Source organism: Topomyia yanbarensis, chromosome 3 (genome assembly GCF_030247195.1).
Source record: "Topomyia yanbarensis strain Yona2022 chromosome 3, ASM3024719v1, whole genome shotgun sequence".
In the NCBI taxonomy this organism is placed as follows: Eukaryota; Metazoa; Arthropoda; class Insecta; order Diptera; family Culicidae; genus Topomyia; species Topomyia yanbarensis.
In genome coordinates, this window is record NC_080672.1 from 72,433,397 (window position 1) to 72,453,040 (window position 19,644).

General features: G+C 35.1%; 1 protein-coding gene across 1 annotated transcript in view; it reads left to right on the forward strand.

Moving 5' to 3' along the window:
- Positions 1 to 17,886, forward strand: part of LOC131687649 (whirlin-like) — a 622,772-nt gene extending 604,886 nt beyond the window's left edge. Inside the window, exon 11 of the mRNA XM_058971745.1 lies at positions 15,777 to 17,886. Within this exon, the coding sequence (XP_058827728.1) occupies positions 15,777 to 15,950 (174 nt within the window). The 3' untranslated portion in view covers positions 15,951 to 17,886. The remainder of the gene's footprint in view (positions 1 to 15,776) is intronic.
- The last annotated feature ends 1,758 nt before the right edge of the window (positions 17,887 to 19,644 follow it).

The window sequence follows — 19,644 nt, forward strand, 5'->3', positions numbered from 1 at the left end:
GTTATTTGCACCTGATTAATCGCAACAAGTTGGAAAGATATTTACAGCAATTGAAAACAAAGGAGTCAATAACGGCGAGCAAGCTAATAGTTCCAACACTGCTTCTAGGTCTAAAACATGTCATACCCACATCGGTTATTAATAATGATGAAACTAGCTCAGATAGTGAAGCCGATTCTGGGCCCTTAGAGAGTGGCAGTCGGCGCCGATCCGCTCAACTTTCACTCTGACATCATCCCTTTGGTTTGCAGCAAGTAAGTTTCTCGCATCTTAATGTCAGTTTCAGCCCCAGCTCAGCTTCTCGCCACCACTCTGTAAGCACCCTATATGTATATTCCATGTTATATCAAAATCGCCAGTGTGGATGCTTTTTAATGCAGGGAGGATTCCATCATCATATCCTGCGTTTGTTTCAAAAAGCATCGCTTAATTTAATATTATACTCCTCAGAATGTAAGTTTTTTTTGAAATCATAGCGATATTGAATTTTTAACAATGTCATAATATTTCAGGTCAGCGGTTTTAAAGAAGACAACAAAGTAGTGGTGAAAGTCTATGATTCAATTCATAAAACTAAAAACAGTCGCTAACACTTTGAATGATAGTTCCACTTTATGAACACTATGTATTACGCCAAGGTGGTGAAGTCACTACGGCATAAGCTTCTTTAGAATATCCTCCGGCAATCCAGGTGAGATGGACAGTCATCATAGATAGCCCTGTTGTTTACTGATTATCATTTTCATTATTGAACATATTGTTTTTGTCCTGTTATGGTTTAAATTATGTACATCTTTTCGTCCAGGTGAACTGATAAAGTAACCCGCCATTGGACATGCTCAGTAGTACTCACGACCCCATTAGTTACTTTTCTCAGGAGCAGGCAGCAAATAACAAGTTTGTGCCAATCAGATTATTTTTGAATTTGTTGAAAGCACCGCCGCGGTTAATTCAACAGTAACAGGCAATGCAGGTGGCCGAATAAGCGGCATCAAACTCGCAATCGGCGCCAAACCGAAGCAACGACTAGTAAGTCCATCTTCAAAAAGAATATACACGCTAATCGGGTTTTCTGACTCAGGTAATGTTCCAGTCGAGTCTCAGCCTCTCATAGTAGTCCCTGGAATCGATGTTATAGTGTTCCAATATTACAAAAGCCCAATAAATAATTCTAAAAAGTTCATTTTGTTATTTTTTTCTTTGATGTTTTTCGTTTCTTGCTATCATTTTATTTTCCAGCAATTCCTCGGTCGCCTCAGAATAAGTAGTCCTTGGCAAACTAATTCGAAAATAGTTTACTTTAAACTAAGGTCGGTTTAGTCTATAGCCAAATTAAATAAAGCAAACCAAAAATGGTTGGAATTCAAGCTTCTAAGTGTTATTATTTTTCAATGTTTTACAATTAATAAACTAATTTGAATATAATATTATAGCAGACCACATACGAGGCGACAGGACACACGCCACATCGCGTGTCCTTAAATATTCACCATGAGCTTGGTTCAAGAATTCATAGTGATTATTTGAGGACACAATGTAATATGTGTCCTGTCCTGTTACCTCGCATGTGGCCTGCTCAATACAATATTCAACAATCTTTCATGTTACACAAAAGATAAAATTCAATGGCGGATCACATGCTATTTACAAGTTGTCTAATGAATTTTACAAGTACACCACGTAGCTACTATTAAAATACTTAATAAAAGATACGAGAGAAGTCACGTTAATATTACGTGAAATTCCGGTGGAATGAGAATCCAAATGATTTTTTTCATAAAAATTACGGACGTATCATATAGGTTCTATTAAGACACCTTGTAAAAAATACGTGAAAAGTCATGTAAGTATTACGTGAAACACAGGTGAGTTCATGAGTTCATTCTGTGTTACCAATGATCCATGTAAGTGTTACGTGAAAAGTGCGATGGAGAAAAACCACATATGTTTTCACGTAGCATTAACGTGTGGATTATTTTGAGTGTAGAGTTTATTGATCGCTAAGACCAAAGACGATGTTTTAAATACGCGGAGAGAAAAACGGTGACTTTGGGTGCACGGTTTACCTAGAGCACTCTAGTTAGAGTGTGGCCAAGAGGACATGACGTATCCAAACGAACATGAAATGTGACGTATTTCTATTGTGTATACGTCAAATTCCATGTTCGTTTGGATACGTCATGGCCTCTTGGCCACACTCTAACTAGAGTGCTCTAGGTTTACCAAGTTATTTTGTCTGCTAGTTGTGGCAACCAGGTGTTTGTGTAAACAGCGAGTGACTTGTTGTTTTAATGAATGCTTGACGAATTTCTTTTGAGAATTATTTCGCAGAATACTCAATCAATAGCAATATTGTTTCATAGTTGGCACTTTGCTGATGCCACTAAAAATTAATATTCATCACGAATATCACGATAATAAGAGAAAACTAGGCGTGAAGTTTATAATGTTCAGATTTGCATCTACCAGTTTTATGAAATGAGGCACTATACAATCAATGGCTTTGTAGTAATGTTTAAAATGTGTTTTGATTTACTCGTACTTTATTTGTATTATAAAAGTTATTTAGTATGTATGTATATAAAGTTTATACTCGTATGTAAGCATAACTACATGCATTTGTTTTTATTTCAATACGAATACTCCCCACGAGTTACTTCTTAAATCCGCCATATTTGTTTACATTGCTCGTTTGGAACCGTTGTTTTGGGTTTGATTGAAACTTATGGCTTCAATCTTCTCTGGCTAAGACCAAACGAAACAACTGGCTTCTTATGTTTGCATGAGGGTGACATAACGTCATATTATCATAGTAGAAAAGCTCTAGAAAGAGAACTGCGGAGAGAAAAACAGTATTTTTGGCAACGTATGCCCCAGCGTTGTATGGCATCACGTCCAATGTTATACGTATAGGCCAAAGAGAATAGGGAAAGAGACGAATAGTGTGAAGCCAAAAATACCTTATTAAGCAGACCAATCGTGCAATGTAAATAAACATTACTCATGCCTGAGTTGGAGGAGATAAGTATTGTACATCTATTAAAAAAGAAATTTCAATTTTTGTCAGAATTTGGTTCAATCGTGACTGTGAGGTGCATTCTAGAGTATACACGCAGAAAAATGGATTGTAAAAACAACAATATTCTGGTTAGAGCTTAACAATAAATATTATTATCTTAGGGCTAATCATATTAATTACTTGATTCAATTCGTAATATTGTTAATTCTACAATATTTTCTGGTTTGCACTTTTCCTGATTCCAATCACATTATCGATTGAATCAACAATGTTATTGTTGAATTGAATACCGCTGTATTATTGATTCTGCAAAGATGTGCATTAAATTCAATAATGTATTTTTGTTGGAACAACAATAATTTAATTACATCGATTGTATATGGTTATTGACATTTATTTTTTGTATTGTTTTAAAAGTAAAAGAAATTATTAAAAATTGCAAAAATGTATTTTCCAAATCAATTATTATCTATATTTACATGACTGTTACAACATCTGAAGTACAATTTGTTTCCTAATGTGTGCAAATTTATTGCTTGTATTTTGGTTATATCTATATTGCATACGGCTTGCATTTTGCTTGTTTTAAAAACTTCAAAAGACTGCAAATGATGATTGAACTTTCTGCAGGTAATCTTATTGCAAATTAAAATTAATTGATTTTGATCATTTAATATTATGTTATCTATTTCAAAGATTCTAATATGATCAAATTGACTTAAATAAAATACTGTTCCTTTAGTGAAAAGTGTACCACAGAAAATAAAACTGTTCAAGTATTTTACTGAATCGTAAGACATTGATAAGTTTTCTTTTTCTATCAAGTTTTCATGATCGGTATTGAGTGGTACGAGTGTCATTTTCAATTTACTAACATCGATCAAGGACGGAATGAACAATTCATTCAGAACGCTATAAGCAAACTTATAACCAAGCTTAATGCCTAACGATTTACAAAGACTAATCTTGTTATTATTAACCCTGCAGTACTGTTTCGCGTCTCTATGCTTCGCTTCTCCTCGCATCGCCCATTGATGTCGAGGTGTTCCAGATTCTACTAAAAACGATGCATAGTGAACCAAATTATGGTGTTTTGGTTTCAAGCAATCTTCGAATAATTTTTGATACTGTGTGTGATGAAGATCAACTATTTCTTTTAATGTTGAAATGATACTTAATGGTATTTCACGTAGCATCAAAATGTGACATATTTTCAAAAGGTTGCAAAAATATATCCAAGCTTTATCATTTTCTGGTATTCTGTCTCCAATGATTAATGGTAAAAAGTTAACTATAGTTTTGACTTCGCTTGCAGTCATTTTAATTTTACTTTTTGATAAATTACCATCTGAAATATTATTAGGAATATTTGAGGAATTAAGGTTACCAAATCGAAAAAGATTTTTTCTGTTGTTAAATTGAGTTAAATTAAAATATTTTTTTGTATATACGAAATAGTTTAAGCAATGACCAAGTCCATAAATACATACACCCTCCCACAAGTCGTGCATAAGGTCGAAATATACATTCCGAACGACATGGAATGACGGGATTCTATTGAAAATACTACACTGTTTAATCCCAGTCATTGATACATCTTGTAGCTCGAGATCTGATTCATAGCTTGCTATTGTACGAAAGGTATTTGGGTATTCAATTGTATCGGTCTCGCGCTGAAAACGATCTCTTTTGCACCTACGACAATAGTAGTTTGCACGGACACTTTCTACTAAATCTAGTATGCCGGATAATCCTAAGTTGTCTCCTGTTATAAATCCTACCATAAAGTGAACTAGAACATTCTTTTCTTCAAATGTTATCTTCAATCCATCGACCTCTAATTCTATCAACACATCAATTAAATTAGTGAACAGCTCTTCATTGTCATGTGATTTTCTGTCCGCCGATAACACGTACCCAGCCACAAAAATATTCGCGAGTTTGGATAATATATATCCAGGTAAACATGGAACATAATAGTAGATTCCACATATTGACGTGGTCGATGCATGTGGTGAAACAGTGTCGCCAGTGGTGAAATCATCGAAAAACAAGTTAATAGGGATGACAGTTTTCGAAGATAACTCAGCTGTCCGGCTTTTCCAAATGTTGCCATCTATTAAGCTTCGAATGCATCCGTCCCTTGACGGTACCAGATTATTTAAAATTGTACGAAATACGTTCGGAGATTCTAAGTGCTTTCGTAATTGGAATTTTATTGGCATTAGGATTCCTAAAAATATTGATGAATCCTCAAATCATTTAAATTAAAATAAAATATTTACCTGTGATAGGATCGTTATCCATATGATGATCATGCTTCATAACACTCGGTTGTAGTTCATTACTGATAATGAACTCTCTGGCATCGACATACAAGTCGTTCTGTTTCAATGCCTGCATAAATTTGTACTCAGTTTCAAGGAATATGTAGTTATGCAGTACGTTATCTGTCAACTGTTTCCCTTCTTTAGATAACAATCCGGTGTTGTGAAGTGAGTTCAATATGTCATCAATAGGACCAAATATTTTGGAGCGAATATCACGTTGAATTTCAAAAACTGTGGTTCGTGGCAATGAGTTTATGTTCAACCATTTCAAAGTTAATCCTAGAGATAACCCGTCCAATCTGTGTGCGATGTTATCTATATCGATTGTACGGAAAGGAATATTCTTTATATTCTCATCCACAGGCGTTTCCTCTTCGATTGCTATTGTTCTATTGATATTTGAATCTGAAGAACTGGATTGATGATTAATATCTTTATATGGATTGGACTGCATGTTTGCAATATTTCGATGACTATCTTGAAGGAAATGTTTTTTGTAATGTCGGATAAAGGATGACCGTAGATTAAAACTTCTTGTGCAATTATCGATGTTGCAACGAAATTTTGATAATGGTTGGTGGAATCTATTTAGATGATCGTATAATCTTTCGTGCATTGACGACACCCACAGACACTTGTCCACTATGCATTTGATCATGATGTTTGAGTTTTACTTCTAATCGCTATACGCAAAGCTTCCAAGTGCGGCTGATCAATATCAAAATTATAAAGGCATCCAGCTAGTAAAGTCCACACTGCGAATGATTGAGCAGGAAATCGATATTGTATGCTTTAAAAAGTTTGATACAAATATCGAAGGCCTTCAAGAAGTTCGGTAACTTGTATGATACACACTCATGCCAAAGCGTGAAGGCTATTGGGTTATCATGTCCGTGTACGATAATTATTGGAGTAGATGAGAGACCTTTACTATGCCAACTATTGAGCAGTTTCGAAAGTGCTGAATCCAGTTGAGCAAAATCATTGATGTGCAGAAAAATACTCTCTTTTGTTTCCAGAACTGATGGCTTCCAACGTTTTTTACCAGCTAGCCCAATCACACGTGTACATGGCAATAGATGCGCTAATAGTGAAATTATCGCTACGTTACGAGCATTTTGTTTATCTTTTTTTTTTGTTCGATTTTATTATCACTCACCTGAGGATTCCAGTGATTTAACTGTTGAGAGCAAAGTTTTTCCTTCTGAGTCCGATATTTCCGCGTCTAATATTGGAAACAGGTCATCGATAAAATATTTCCAGCTATCAAACAAATCGATTGTTTTGTCCGGATATTTCTGTTCAAAATCAAGTTGAACTAGCTGATATCCTTGATGGTTATTTAAAATAGGATACTCGGACAGAACCGCGTTACACGTTGGGTTCTTCAAGCAGGATAGTTCATGCAATCTAATGACGCTCGACTGCTTCCATTTGTTTTTAATATCTTCCCATTCGTCTTGGTTATGTTTAAACCATTCTTTAATTTTGGCGCACTCGATTTCTGTAACACCGTGGATCAGATTAGTTTACACTGTGCTGTTTGTTATAAAACATGTAGTATTTACCTTGTTCTTTAGAGATACCAGGTTTCTCTTGAAATACAGACGATGGCCCAGCAATATCAGTTGATGGAAAAGGTTGAGATATACATTTATAATTTATATTGCGATCAAACAAACGTCTTCTGGCCACCCGCCGAACCTTGATCTTTTTACCCGAACTGTCCTTGACACTAGCAGGTTGGTACCATGAGTCCTAAAACGAAACGATAGTATGAAGATAAGTATGAAGGGATTCAGTGTGGATTCCAGCTCAGATGCAACAACCGATTCCGAAACCGAGTAAGTCGTAACGGGTGTTGCATTTGAGATGGAATCCACTCTGGCATCCGCACCGGTTCCGGAATGAGTTTTACTGGGTTATTTCTAAATCTCAACAAACATATGAATAGGGCGTAAAAGCCAACTGTCAAAATTCCCCAGTAAAGTTTAATCGGAAAATGGGCCGGAAATGATTTGAATCGGTTGTCACTGGAGCCGGAATACTAACAACCCAGTTAAACTCATTCCGGAACCGGTTCGGATTTCTGAATGGAGTCATTATGGATTCCAAATCAAATGCAACAACCGATTACGACTCAGAATCAGTTGTTGCATTTGATTTGGAATCCATACTGATTCCATTCAGGATTCCGAATCAAATTCCGAATGGTTTGACCGGGTAGAAGCAGACAGCATTCCTGCTCATTTTCCGATTGAATTTACTGGGTTACTTTGAGAGGAAATTCCGGACAAACTTCTACTCGGTTTTTGCATTTGAGGTGGCATGCATACGAAAAACAAACCTTAATTGTCCTTCAATTTACCTGTGGCTCATTAGGAAATAATCCATGCAGTTCTTTTGCTCTTGTAAACAGTTCCGATGGCGTAAGTTTTCCGAATCGGTCAACAAATTCATCAACGACCAAATGTGTTATAGCTCTTTTGTCGCTTCTTGTGATGAATGTTGACTCTTGGTACCGCTGGAGTAGAGCCTTGCCCTTTCCAGAAGAATTTAGTAAATACTCTGCTGTGCAGCGTTCCCGCGTAACATCAAGTTTAACTTCTGGGGGAGCTTGCGGATGTTGTGTGCAATCACAACCAGTCACAGGAGGGAGACCCTACGTTAACCCTTAAATGCGCAATGTTGTTTTAAAACAACATCCTGAAAATCGTCTAAAAATTATTGTATTAACGTGATATAGCTGTTAGACGATTTTCACAAAATTCTAAAAAAATTGATTTGCGCCTTTAAGGGTTAATAGAAAATCGAGTTTAGCTTTTATAAAAATACAACCAGACTATTATTACCTGACACTTGCGCCATCTATTTAACCCGGAAATACACTTCGTTCGTTCCGACAGCGGAGCTGGGATCAATTCTTCCAACTCCTTCCGCTCGACTATCTTCAATGTTTCGATATTGTATTGTTGTTCTGAAAAAATAAATTGAATACTACATCAAATACAATCTAAATTTTCTAAATATTATCACTTACGGATAAAATTTTCAAACTGTCAATCCAACAGTCTCCAACAACTGGGCAATTTCCAGTTCTTCACTGTTCAGTTCTTCTACTTCAATCTCAACAGTTTCCTCTTTTGGCGAAGTCATAGTGGGAATTTTCAATATTCCAAAATGGCGGGTTCACATGCGTAGGATTTACACACATAAAAAATAATACACGTTCACGCGTTACACTATTAAACCATATTAAGTATAAATATTGTTGAAATAAAAATAATATTGTTAATTCAAAAAGAAAACAATGTCAATGTAATATTTTTTTTATTTGATTCAGCAATAAGTTGTCAATTGAAGTCAATTTTTTTTTGTTGGTTCAATAGTAGGTTGTCGATTGAAATCAAAAATATTTTTTGTTGGTTTAACCATTCAAAATTTCGCTGCGTGTATGTATGAGTAAAAACAAGCTTTAGAATTATTTCATCTCTTTGTTTCGAAATGCGCATCGTTTGATAAACAAATCCAACGATCGACATACGGTTTGTTTTCAAAATATAATAGGAGACATTTAAAGTGCTGCCTGTGGAAGCGGTTGCCAAAATTCGTGTTGAAATCATCATAAAGGGAGTGTTGCCGTTTTGACTGATTTTCACTCTTCGTCTCTTTCCCTATTCTCTTTGGTATAGACAATGTTCGATTGGATTCGTTTTTTGACAGCAAAACCCGAATCCAATCGATTCAAAATGGAGTCTCCGCAGTTCTCTTTCTAGAGTCTTTCTATATCGTAGTCAACATAAGAAATTAGCTTGTAACAAAATGAATGAAATTCGTTCTAAATATGAACGAAGAGCACTTTGGTCGGCATCAAATCAAAGAAAGTGTGCATTATTTCCCTTTGATTACTGCTTCTGCTGTTTGTTAATAACATTTAAAGCGATTTCATCGTTGTCAAACTTAGAGTCTGTGGTATTATAGAGTTCCGCTTCCGTACAGAGGAATGTGCAACACTGTATAAAATGATACCTATTTCTTTGTTCCAGGCACTCACATGGCGTTGTCGATTGACCCCGAAACTGAGTCAGGTTCTAACCCTAACCGCTGTCAGTTCATACATTTTGACAGTAGTTGAGGCTAGAAACTAACTCAGTTCCGCTTCAAGCAAAAACGACAACAGTTTGTGCTGTGACTTGGAGCAGAGTTGCCATTTATGCAGATTTATCTGTATTATACAGATTTTTAATCACAGATACAGACTTGATACAGAATACAGATTTAATACAGATTTTCAATACACTACAAATTATTACAGATTTAGTGAAATTCCAATTGACAACGTTTTTTGGCGGACCCATGATGCAGCCGTTTAATACTTGAATTGAAGCGATAGGGGTTACAGCACCTCTATTGGAGGAAGGTAGGAAGCTTAGTGTAAAAGTGTATATGTGTGTGTGTATCACTATCGGAAGTACCACCTTCACCTGCAAGTGGCGATGCTGATACCCACTAAGAACGGTTGGTTTCAAAATCGTCCAATGAAGGACGTTCGTTGGACCAATTTGGACAACGTCCAAATTGTTAAGATGGCAATCACTGCACTCTCTGCTCCCACTTTCTGTACTGTGCTGCTGTGCGATTTGAGCTGTCACCCGACAGTGTGCTTTTTTCAAATCGGTGTAAAACGTAAAACTGAATACACGTGTTTATTTTCAACCCGAGTTGTACGTTTTTCTCTCTTCCTGGCTCATCCGAACCTCTTTACAACTAACCATTCAACAAACGTCCATTGTTGAACCCGTGTTGAACGATTTTGAAACAATTTCTTGGACGTCTCAGTGGGTACTGTCTCCAGATTCTAGACAGAGTGGCCAGTCTTCTTAATAAAAAAAATTAATAAATTAATAAATAAATTAAAACGAATTGAAGTGAAAATCTACTGTTTCAGGGCTTACTGCACTTTATTTATAATACTCTTCCATGTAATTTATTGTACATTGCTACAAAAAAGTTTAATAAACTGAACAAAGTGTCTTGTTTAGTCGATTGAAATATTTTGCCATAATATTATTTTTATCAATACTAATACTTTTCTTCCATGTTCTTCGAAAGAAGAATGTTCGTTTACTTTGCACGATACGTAACCACCGGACTGTTCGATTGGTAGATTTGGCTTCGCTCTGTGCAAACCTTTAAATATAAACAAGACCTTTAGTTAAACTGACTCCCATCGATCGGTGGAAAAACCTAAGACAAGACATGACAATAGGGGGTGTTTTGTTCCAATTTTACGTCAGATTGTTCCAATCTCCTGATTGGTTGATTCTGACTTTTTGCACCGTGCGGTATGTTACTGCTGGGATAGTGAAATGATGTTTGGCAGTGTTGCTATATTTATAAGAAAATATTGTCATTACTTTTGACAAATAAAATTAATATTTTTAAAAGAGTAAAAATGATTCAATTTAACATAAATTATGTGGCAAAGTAGAACAAGTGTCTACCACACATTTGCCGTGTACATGGTTGACTAACTTCAACCAAAATAAGACAGCAACCAAGCCATTATATTTTTTCAGAAAATGGCTTCATCAAACCGTAGGGGAGACTGAGGAGACTTGATCCCCGGGGAGACTTGATCCCATCATTGTAACTCAAAGGGATATCAGAATACATTAATCGAATATACTAGAAAGTTGCGTAGTTTTATCTAAACATAAATTTCTTTTACATAGAAAAAAAGAAATTGGACATGTGTAACCGAACTTTTACCGATAAAAAAAATGTCAGAGAAACTGAGGAAGAATTATTTTCTAAACTTTCAAACTTTTATACAATTGATAAAATCACCCACTACATACTATACTTTTGCATACAGAATTACAGGAGAATGTCAATTATATGAATACGTTATGATAGAGTTGATTTTTTTGTTCACTTGATCCCTTCAAATTCATGGAGATTTGATCCCCTTCGCCATGCTTCATACACACCGCTGAAAATAACCAAATTCACACCAGTACAATTGAAGTCATTGTTGTCATAAAATAACAAAAAAAAATGCCAAAAATGAACGCCTTGACGTAACTGTAATTGTTTACTACAGTATACGTAGCAACCATGCATCCCGCATATGACGTTCCTCAACCATAATAAAGACAACGTTCAAAGAATTGCACGGAGATTTGTGGAATTCGTAAAAAAATCAGGTGAGAGATGCGTAATATGTAATAACAAAAATAACAATATCTAATCAGATGGCAGACGCTGTTCTAACCAAAGGCTTCAGATGGGTAGGGTTATAACAGAAACAAGGTAAAAATAGGCATATTACCCTATATGCTCTTTTGAACAATTGTTGAAAAAGGAATCAAGTGTCCCCAAATTAGGAATCGATTCTCCACTAATCTAAGAATTTTTCATTTTTTTTGTTGTTTTACAGAAATGCACATAGCTCATGTCCAGTGTAATATTTCTATGTAATTTTTATGATTATCAGTCATCCCTATAAACAATATAAAACTACAAAAAATACATAGTTTATGTATCATTCCACGGAGTTGGATTGAAAAATAAAAAAGGGGATCAAGTCTCCTCAGTCTACTAAACACCCATGACATGGAAAAACGGTGTCCTTCAACAATATAGTGGATTTAAGATACACACAGGCATACCATAAATTCACAAGAATTCATTTTCATTAATAAAAATAGCAACACTGTTCGAAAGATTTCGACAGGCTGAAAACTGCTGTCAAACTGTTTGTTTGAAGCCAGTTTCCAACCTAGGTTATGCGCCACTGAACTGAAAACCGAGTTTGGTTCCAACCTGAAATATATTTCGGGTTCGCTCACACCACCGCTGTTTTGCGAGAACCCAACTCAGTTCCATTAAAAACGTTTGTTTGAAGCAACTAACCTGTGTTAGTGTCTAGGTTCTCAATCGAGAACCGCATTAGGGAAAAACCAAAGGCCTTAGTATAAAGGTACGCAAAGAGTGTGCAGTGTGAAGCCGAAAATAATCTACCTATCGAGCAAAATTAGAATCGAACTTTGCTGCAGAGGTATCAAAGATGGATTCCAATTGTGCTCAATAGGTAGGTATTTTTTGACTTCACTCTTTGCGCAACTGTTCTCTATAGACTGTGGATAAGTAGACTTTACTCTTTGCGCAACTGTTCTCTATAAACAGTGGGAAAATCTAGTGGATGCATTTTGAAAAATCAGCGAAATTAAATGCATTTCTTTCCATCAAAATAGAAATTCAAAATGTATTTTGCGTTGCGTGTAAGACGTCAAAACCCTACAAAAAACTAGTCCTATATTCAACACAACGTCGAACAAAGTGGATAAGCGTAGGACGATTGTTAAACAAACTTTTGTGCGAGGGAGTGCAAAGTTGATGCAAAAATGGAAATTAAATGCATTTTTTCTAATTTGATGCAAATTTGTTATACATTCATAGAGTGATCTGCCGCTAGGGGAAAACCGATGTTACCTATTGTCAAACGCTTTATGTAGAGATAGGGATCGCAGTAGCCTGTATTTTTGGTTTGGTTTTCTTTGTTCTTTTGTGCACTTCGGAATAATTGATGACAGTTGACTGTATGGGACTAGCAAGGTTGGCAGTGCAGATAATTTCTTTATCATATTTGGACATGCTGCTATAATACACATAACATGAATGCCATTTCTATGTTTGATTTGCATTTTATACATATTTCAGTGACATTCCAATCGTATACGATATCAGTCAACACTCTCTTTCAGAGAGAATTCAAAATATTTTGCTCAATATGAATGCTATTGGCAGGCCTCGTGTTCGCTTGGAAGGAAACTAATATATAAATGGTAAACAAATCATTGAGATGTCGAGTCTTTACTCAAGTATTCAGCGTTATTGAACATATACAATTTTTGCGATACATAATTGACGAATGTATCGATTTTGTTGGCTATTTTCGGCAAATTTGAGACTAAGAGAAACGAAAGCAATGAAATTGAAAGACGGATAGGTATTCTAGAGCGAATCAGTTATAAACTTAGAACGGAAAACTAGAACTAGGCAGGCTCATATGGGCATGATCGAAAGGAAATGTGAAGAATTTTTTGCCTTCTGCAGAATAGGAGTTGGGCGTTTCACCCAAGTTATGTTCTACCATAGACCATGCGGTAGACTTGGGTGAAACGCCCAACTCCTACTCTGCAGAAGGCAAAAAATTCTTCACATTTCCTTTCGATCATGCCCATATGAGCCTGCCTAGTTCTAGTTTTCCGTTCTAAGTTTATAACTGATTCGCTCTAGAATACCTATCCGTCTTTCAATTTTATTGCTTTCGTTTCTCTTAGTCTCAAATTTGCCGAAAATAGCCAAAAAAATCGATAGAGTAGAACCTTGCGGCAATTAAAACATAGTAACATAATTGACGAATTGAAATTATTTTATTAGGCAACTTGCAATGATCATGATGCAAACACTGCGAAACACGCTATCCAGCTTTTTACGTGCCATAATGGCGGTCTAAATTGTTCTGTTCGTAATACGTTTATTTGCCCTTTTTGACGTCAACCGCTCAGAGTTCGTTCAATGCGTTGGATGTTTATTCCATGAATGCCCAACATCTTCAACTGGGCGTTGCTGTCAAGCTGGCGTAAACGATTATTGTCAAAAAAGGGCAATTAAACGTATTACGAACTGAACAATTTAGACCGCCATTATGGCACGTAAAAAGGTGGATAGAGTTCTATGAAAATCATGAGCCTTGAGGCGTGAGCCGATGAAAAATGTCGATGAAATCCGGCGTTGGGATAATTTGGGCCGGCGGTGGCGGCATATCAGCGTGACGCCGCTCGCTAAAAACATCGGCGGCGTGGGATTTTTTTTTGATTTTGGTTGGCAACTAGAAACGACATCTTGCGCAATCATGTTGACTATTATGTCTGCGTGTTTCAAAATTAAACGAAATATTGATGATGTAGCGGTGTCATCAGCTTTAAGTATAACACTTTGCTTTTCAACCGGGAATGAATTTTATTTGAGGAAATTAAAATAAAATAATAGTTTGTTTAGCAGATCCAAAATTATGATTGCTAAAAATTAAATTAAATCATCGCTTTTAATGGTTGGAATGTCAACTTTTAAAAACCTAGTCTTCAGTCAACTTTCTACTTCTCCCTGAGTCTGACCTACAACCGAGTGAAGTGAACGACAACTAGCATCCTCTTCATCTACTATGCATTCAATGAGGTATATATAGGTGTGGCATAACACACGGTTTGCTAGTGTTGTCAACCAAAAATATGTAAACAATCCAGAAGCACAACGGGTCGACGTCATAGCGGTCACACGATTCAATGGGAGCGGAACGACCGCTATGACGAAAGCAAGTCGATTTGTACTGTGATCACTCACACCACTCATGTATGATTCATCTTACGAATACCAAAGAGCCATCTCCGCCAGACCTGTATATACGACATTGGTATGCATTATCTCTAGAACAAAGGAAACGTATTTATTCTTGCCATAATGAGTAAAGTTGATGTAGGAGAATTCGACAGTGGGAAGTATTATGGTTTCCACAGACGCAGTGTTAATTGTTGCGTTCTGGATGACTCTGCGAGTAGAAAGTCAAACAAATTACTTTTCAGGCTAGTTCGATATGATAATCGATTGATTGATTAATGAAAGAAGAAACGATTAGAACAAATGTATGAAATGGCATGTTATTATTGCTAAATCTCTTAATACCTTATTACTATTCGGCTGCAATTACGCTTGTCCAGCCTTTTAACAGCGGAACACTATATAAACTATATTGCCGTGCGGTTCAAAAGTACCTTTGTTTTCATATGGACTACTATCTCCTGCCTGAAGACTGGGAATGGAGGAAATCTCACATAAATGTTATATCCAATAAAATTATCGTTTCACAAAGCAACAAAATTCATTCATTCAGTACACATTTAGGTCAAATATGGAAGCGGCGCAGGTTTGAATATGGTCGGCTGCACAAAAAAGGCAATTTTGACCATTTTTTCTGAAATCGGCGAAGTGTAAAAATCATCGGTGGCGGTGGCGTGGCGCAACGGCGCACACCCGTGCGCGGACGCCATTTCATGCATCTCAAATGCGAGCATTCACACTTGTCCGGAACGGCTCTGTGCCGGACATGTGTGTATGCACGCATTTGAAATTTATGGATAAAAATTAGTATCAGTGCATGGTAATGAACCGTCACTGAATCGGAACGGAAATATCGTGGAACAACTTTATTGGACGCATTAGTTTGACCTTTATTGCCCGGAATACGTTACATGTCACAGTAGTTGATAACAAAATAACTATTATAATAACTTCAAAACATGTCCAACAGTTAACGTTTACCCGTTCTATCTCTCTTTCATGTCTTCCGCGCCGCATCACAGGACCAGGTAAGCGAACTGAATCGTGCTTTGCGAATGTTTTATTTTCCGTTATCTGTGTCAATCAGCATTGATTTTCGTTGGTTCGAACTTATATTCCTAAGTTTAAAATACACTTTTCTTACGTTTGAACGGTACCTGAAAACTACATTTTCAAGAACCATATGCTTTCGGTGAAAGTCAAGGCGCAGGCTCAAGATAGTCAGTATAGGAATGCTTAGGTTTCCTTCCTCCCTATAGAGGAACACAAAAAGTCGATGATCCATCGAGAAGGGTGCCATTCGTTTTGTTACAAAGCTCATGTAGAAAAGCCAGGATATCAATTCAATGTTTGCCCACATTCTAGTAGTGAACAGTTGTTTAGAATCCGTTGTTCAACAATTTTTAATAAAAATTTTGTCGAGGCTAGAAATAGATAATTTGTTTCGATTTAACAGATAGATAATTTTTCAGATCAATAGTGTTTTTAAATTTTTGTCAATGGAATCAATCGTAGAATTTTTTGGTAGATCCGTTTGAAAGTCAATTAGAAATCCCAATTTTTATGTTGTTCCCCTTTGATTCGTGATTATTTCCGTTCGTTTGGTTGTTTATTATTTTATCCCTGAAACTCATAATAAAACCAATTTTATCGGTGCTATCCATATATGCGTGTGTGTACGAACATCTTCCAGGGGAGCTACTTAGATGGATTACGATCACATTTAGGTGGTTTAACGCAACGAGTCAAATCTTGGTACTGGGGAAGACCTCTCGTAAGTGCAATATTTTGAAAATTGTTTTCTTTACGTGCTACAAATTCTCGATTTTCAATCACAATGGATATTTTTCTCTTGTTTTCGTGACGATTCCAATTTTTTGCGTTCCGAATCTAGTTTTGATGTTTGTTTTATCGATGGAGTTTTTCCACGGTTATTCTTTCCTTTTTATTGCAATTAATCAACAAAGGTTCCGTTTGATTCAACTTCGTTTCTATTTTGATTTTAATTTCGTAAAAAATATGGAAATATTTTCAAGTAGCATTTGACATAATAATTTCTAAAGTCAGTACGTTCTGACTGAATTCACCGATTCCCGTGTTTTTTGGAAGCTAAAAACCTAGTTCGCACCAGTAATGATATTGCGAAGCACGAACTGTGTCCATTTTTATAAGTATGTATTTTACCTCTCACCCTGAGCAAAGTATTGCAATCCGACCTTTTCATTTGCTCCGTACCATCTAGAGCTTCGATTTACTAGTGCTTTCGTTTGTTTAGAAGTTCTTTCTCAACAGTGCATTAGTTGGCTTTGTTAGATCTTAGATAGTTATTTTCTCAACAAGTTCTCGATGTTTTTGGCATTCACTTTTACCTACCTAGCTTTCTAGCAGTGTCTATTATAGTTTGTTTTTATTGATTCCTAATAGGTGTAGATTAGAAACTGTGACTGCATGAGTTCTGTCACCAATAAATCAAAAAGAAAAACAACTTCTCAAAACATCAACAAATCTGGCTCCCATTGGTTGCGAAATTGAAATCACCCAAGAGAGAGGATAGGATTTATCAACATTATCTTTCTACCATTCCATGTATTCCATATATTTATACAAATGGACACCTTTGATTTCATCCATCCGAATGAAACTGATTTTCGATTGTTTCTTTTCATTTCTGAGAGTATTTTAGTTTTCCGTTTTTTTCTTTGCACTAAGTAGCATGATGATGAGGCACCTCTTTCTTAGTATCGAAGATCGAACCAAAATGTCGTCCGCCAAATAGGTGGATCGTAAAACTAAAAAGTGTTCATTTCTTCATTTTGAAAGTAACAAATTTATTTAGCTCCTCTCTTTCGCGTGCTGTATTACTTTTTTCTTTTTCTTTTCTCGACATATATCTGGCTTTTTTTCTCTCTTGCTCTAGATCAACTTTTAGAATTTCTCGAGTTCACTGATGCATATTTTTCATCATCGACATGTTGTGCAGCATCCTTCTCTTGAGGGTGACCAATGATCACATAGCATCATTTGGGTGGCGAAGTCTGAAAATCTATGAACATTGGTTCTAAAGTTTAATTTCCCAGTTATTTTAGCAATCTATTAGTACGATGATTAGGCCATGTAATGTCTTTGGAAACTATTATTTATAATGTTAAAATATCGTTCTCAATTTCTACTAAGACTAAAATAAAAAAACGATTGAAATTTTAAACAAATTTAAAGTTTAAAAAAAATGGTATAATAATGTTCAATACTACCACCATAATTTTAAAAATATCTTTGCAAAGCTATCTATTGACTATTTATAATTTTCTCTAAATTGAACTGAAAAGTTAAAATTTCTGCATGATGGACGCTCTCACTAGAAAAAATTTGCAAAAACCAATTAGAAAAAAATCAAGAAAAATAAAAGCTAAATAAAAAAGTATTAAAAACAAGAAGGCGCAAAGTAACGAAACGAACACAAGCAATACTAGAAGCAAAAAGAAACAATAAAAGAAAACAAGAAAACAAAACAAGAACACAAGAAAACAAGACAACTAGAAAACTTGAAAACTAGAAAACAAGAAAACAAGAAAACAAGAAAACAAGAAAACAAGAAAACAAGAAAACAAGAAAACAAGAAAACAAGAAAACAAGAAAACAAGAAAACAAGAAAACAAGAAAACAAGAAAACAAGAAAACAAGAAAACAAGAAAACAAGAAAACAAGAAAATAAGAAAACAAGAAAACAAGAAAACAAGAAAACAAGAAAACAAGAAAACAAGAAAACAAGAAAACAAGAAAACAAGAAAACAAGAAAACAAGAAAACAAGAAAACAAGAAAACAAGAAAACAAGAAAACAAGAAAACAAGAAAACAAGAAAACAAGAAAACAAGAAAACAAGAAAACAAGAAAACAAGAAAACAAGAAAACAAGAAAACAAGAAAACAAGAAAACAAGAAAACAAGAAAACAAGAAAACAAGAAAACAAGAAAACAAGAAAACAAGAAAACAAGAAAACAAGAAAACAAGAAAACAAGAAAACAAGAAAACAAGAAAACAAGAAAACAAGAAAACAAGAAAACAAGAAAACAAGAAAACAAGAAAACAAGAAAACAAGAAAACAAGAAAACAAGAAAACAAGAAAACAAGAAAACAAGAAAACAAGAAAACAAGAAAACAAGAAAACAAGAAAACAAGAAAACAAGAAAACAAGAAAACAAGAAAACAAGAAAACAAGAAAACAAGAAAACAAGAAAACAAGAAAACAAGAAAACAAGAAAACAAGAAAACAAGAAAACAAGAAAACAAGAAAACAAGAAAACAAGAAAACAAGAAAACAAGAAAACAAGAAAACAAGAAAACAAGAAAACAAGAAAACAAGAAAACAAGAAAACAAGAAAACAAGAAAACAAGAAAACAAGAAAACAAGAAAACAAGAAAACAAGAAAACAAGAAAACAAGAAAACAAGAAAACAAGAAAACAAGAAAGCAAGAAAGCAAGAAAGCAAGAAAACAAGAAAACAAGAAAACAAGAAAACAAGAAAACAAGAAAACCAGAAAAACAGAAAACCAGAAAACAAGAAAACAAGAAAACAAGAAAACAAGAAAACAAGACAACAAGACAACAAGACAACAAGACAACAAGAAAACAAGAAAACAAGAAAACAAGAAAACAAGAAAACAAGAAAACAAGAAAACAAGAAAACAAGAAAACAAGAAAACAAGAAAACAAGAAAACAAGAAAACAAGAAAACAAGAAAACAAGAAAACAAGAAAACAAGAAAACAAGAAAACAAGAAAACAAGAAAACAAGAAAACAAGAAAACAAGAAAACAAGAAAACAAGAAAACAAGAAAACAAGAAAACAAGAAAACAAGAAAACAAGAAAACAAGAAAACAAGAAAACAAGA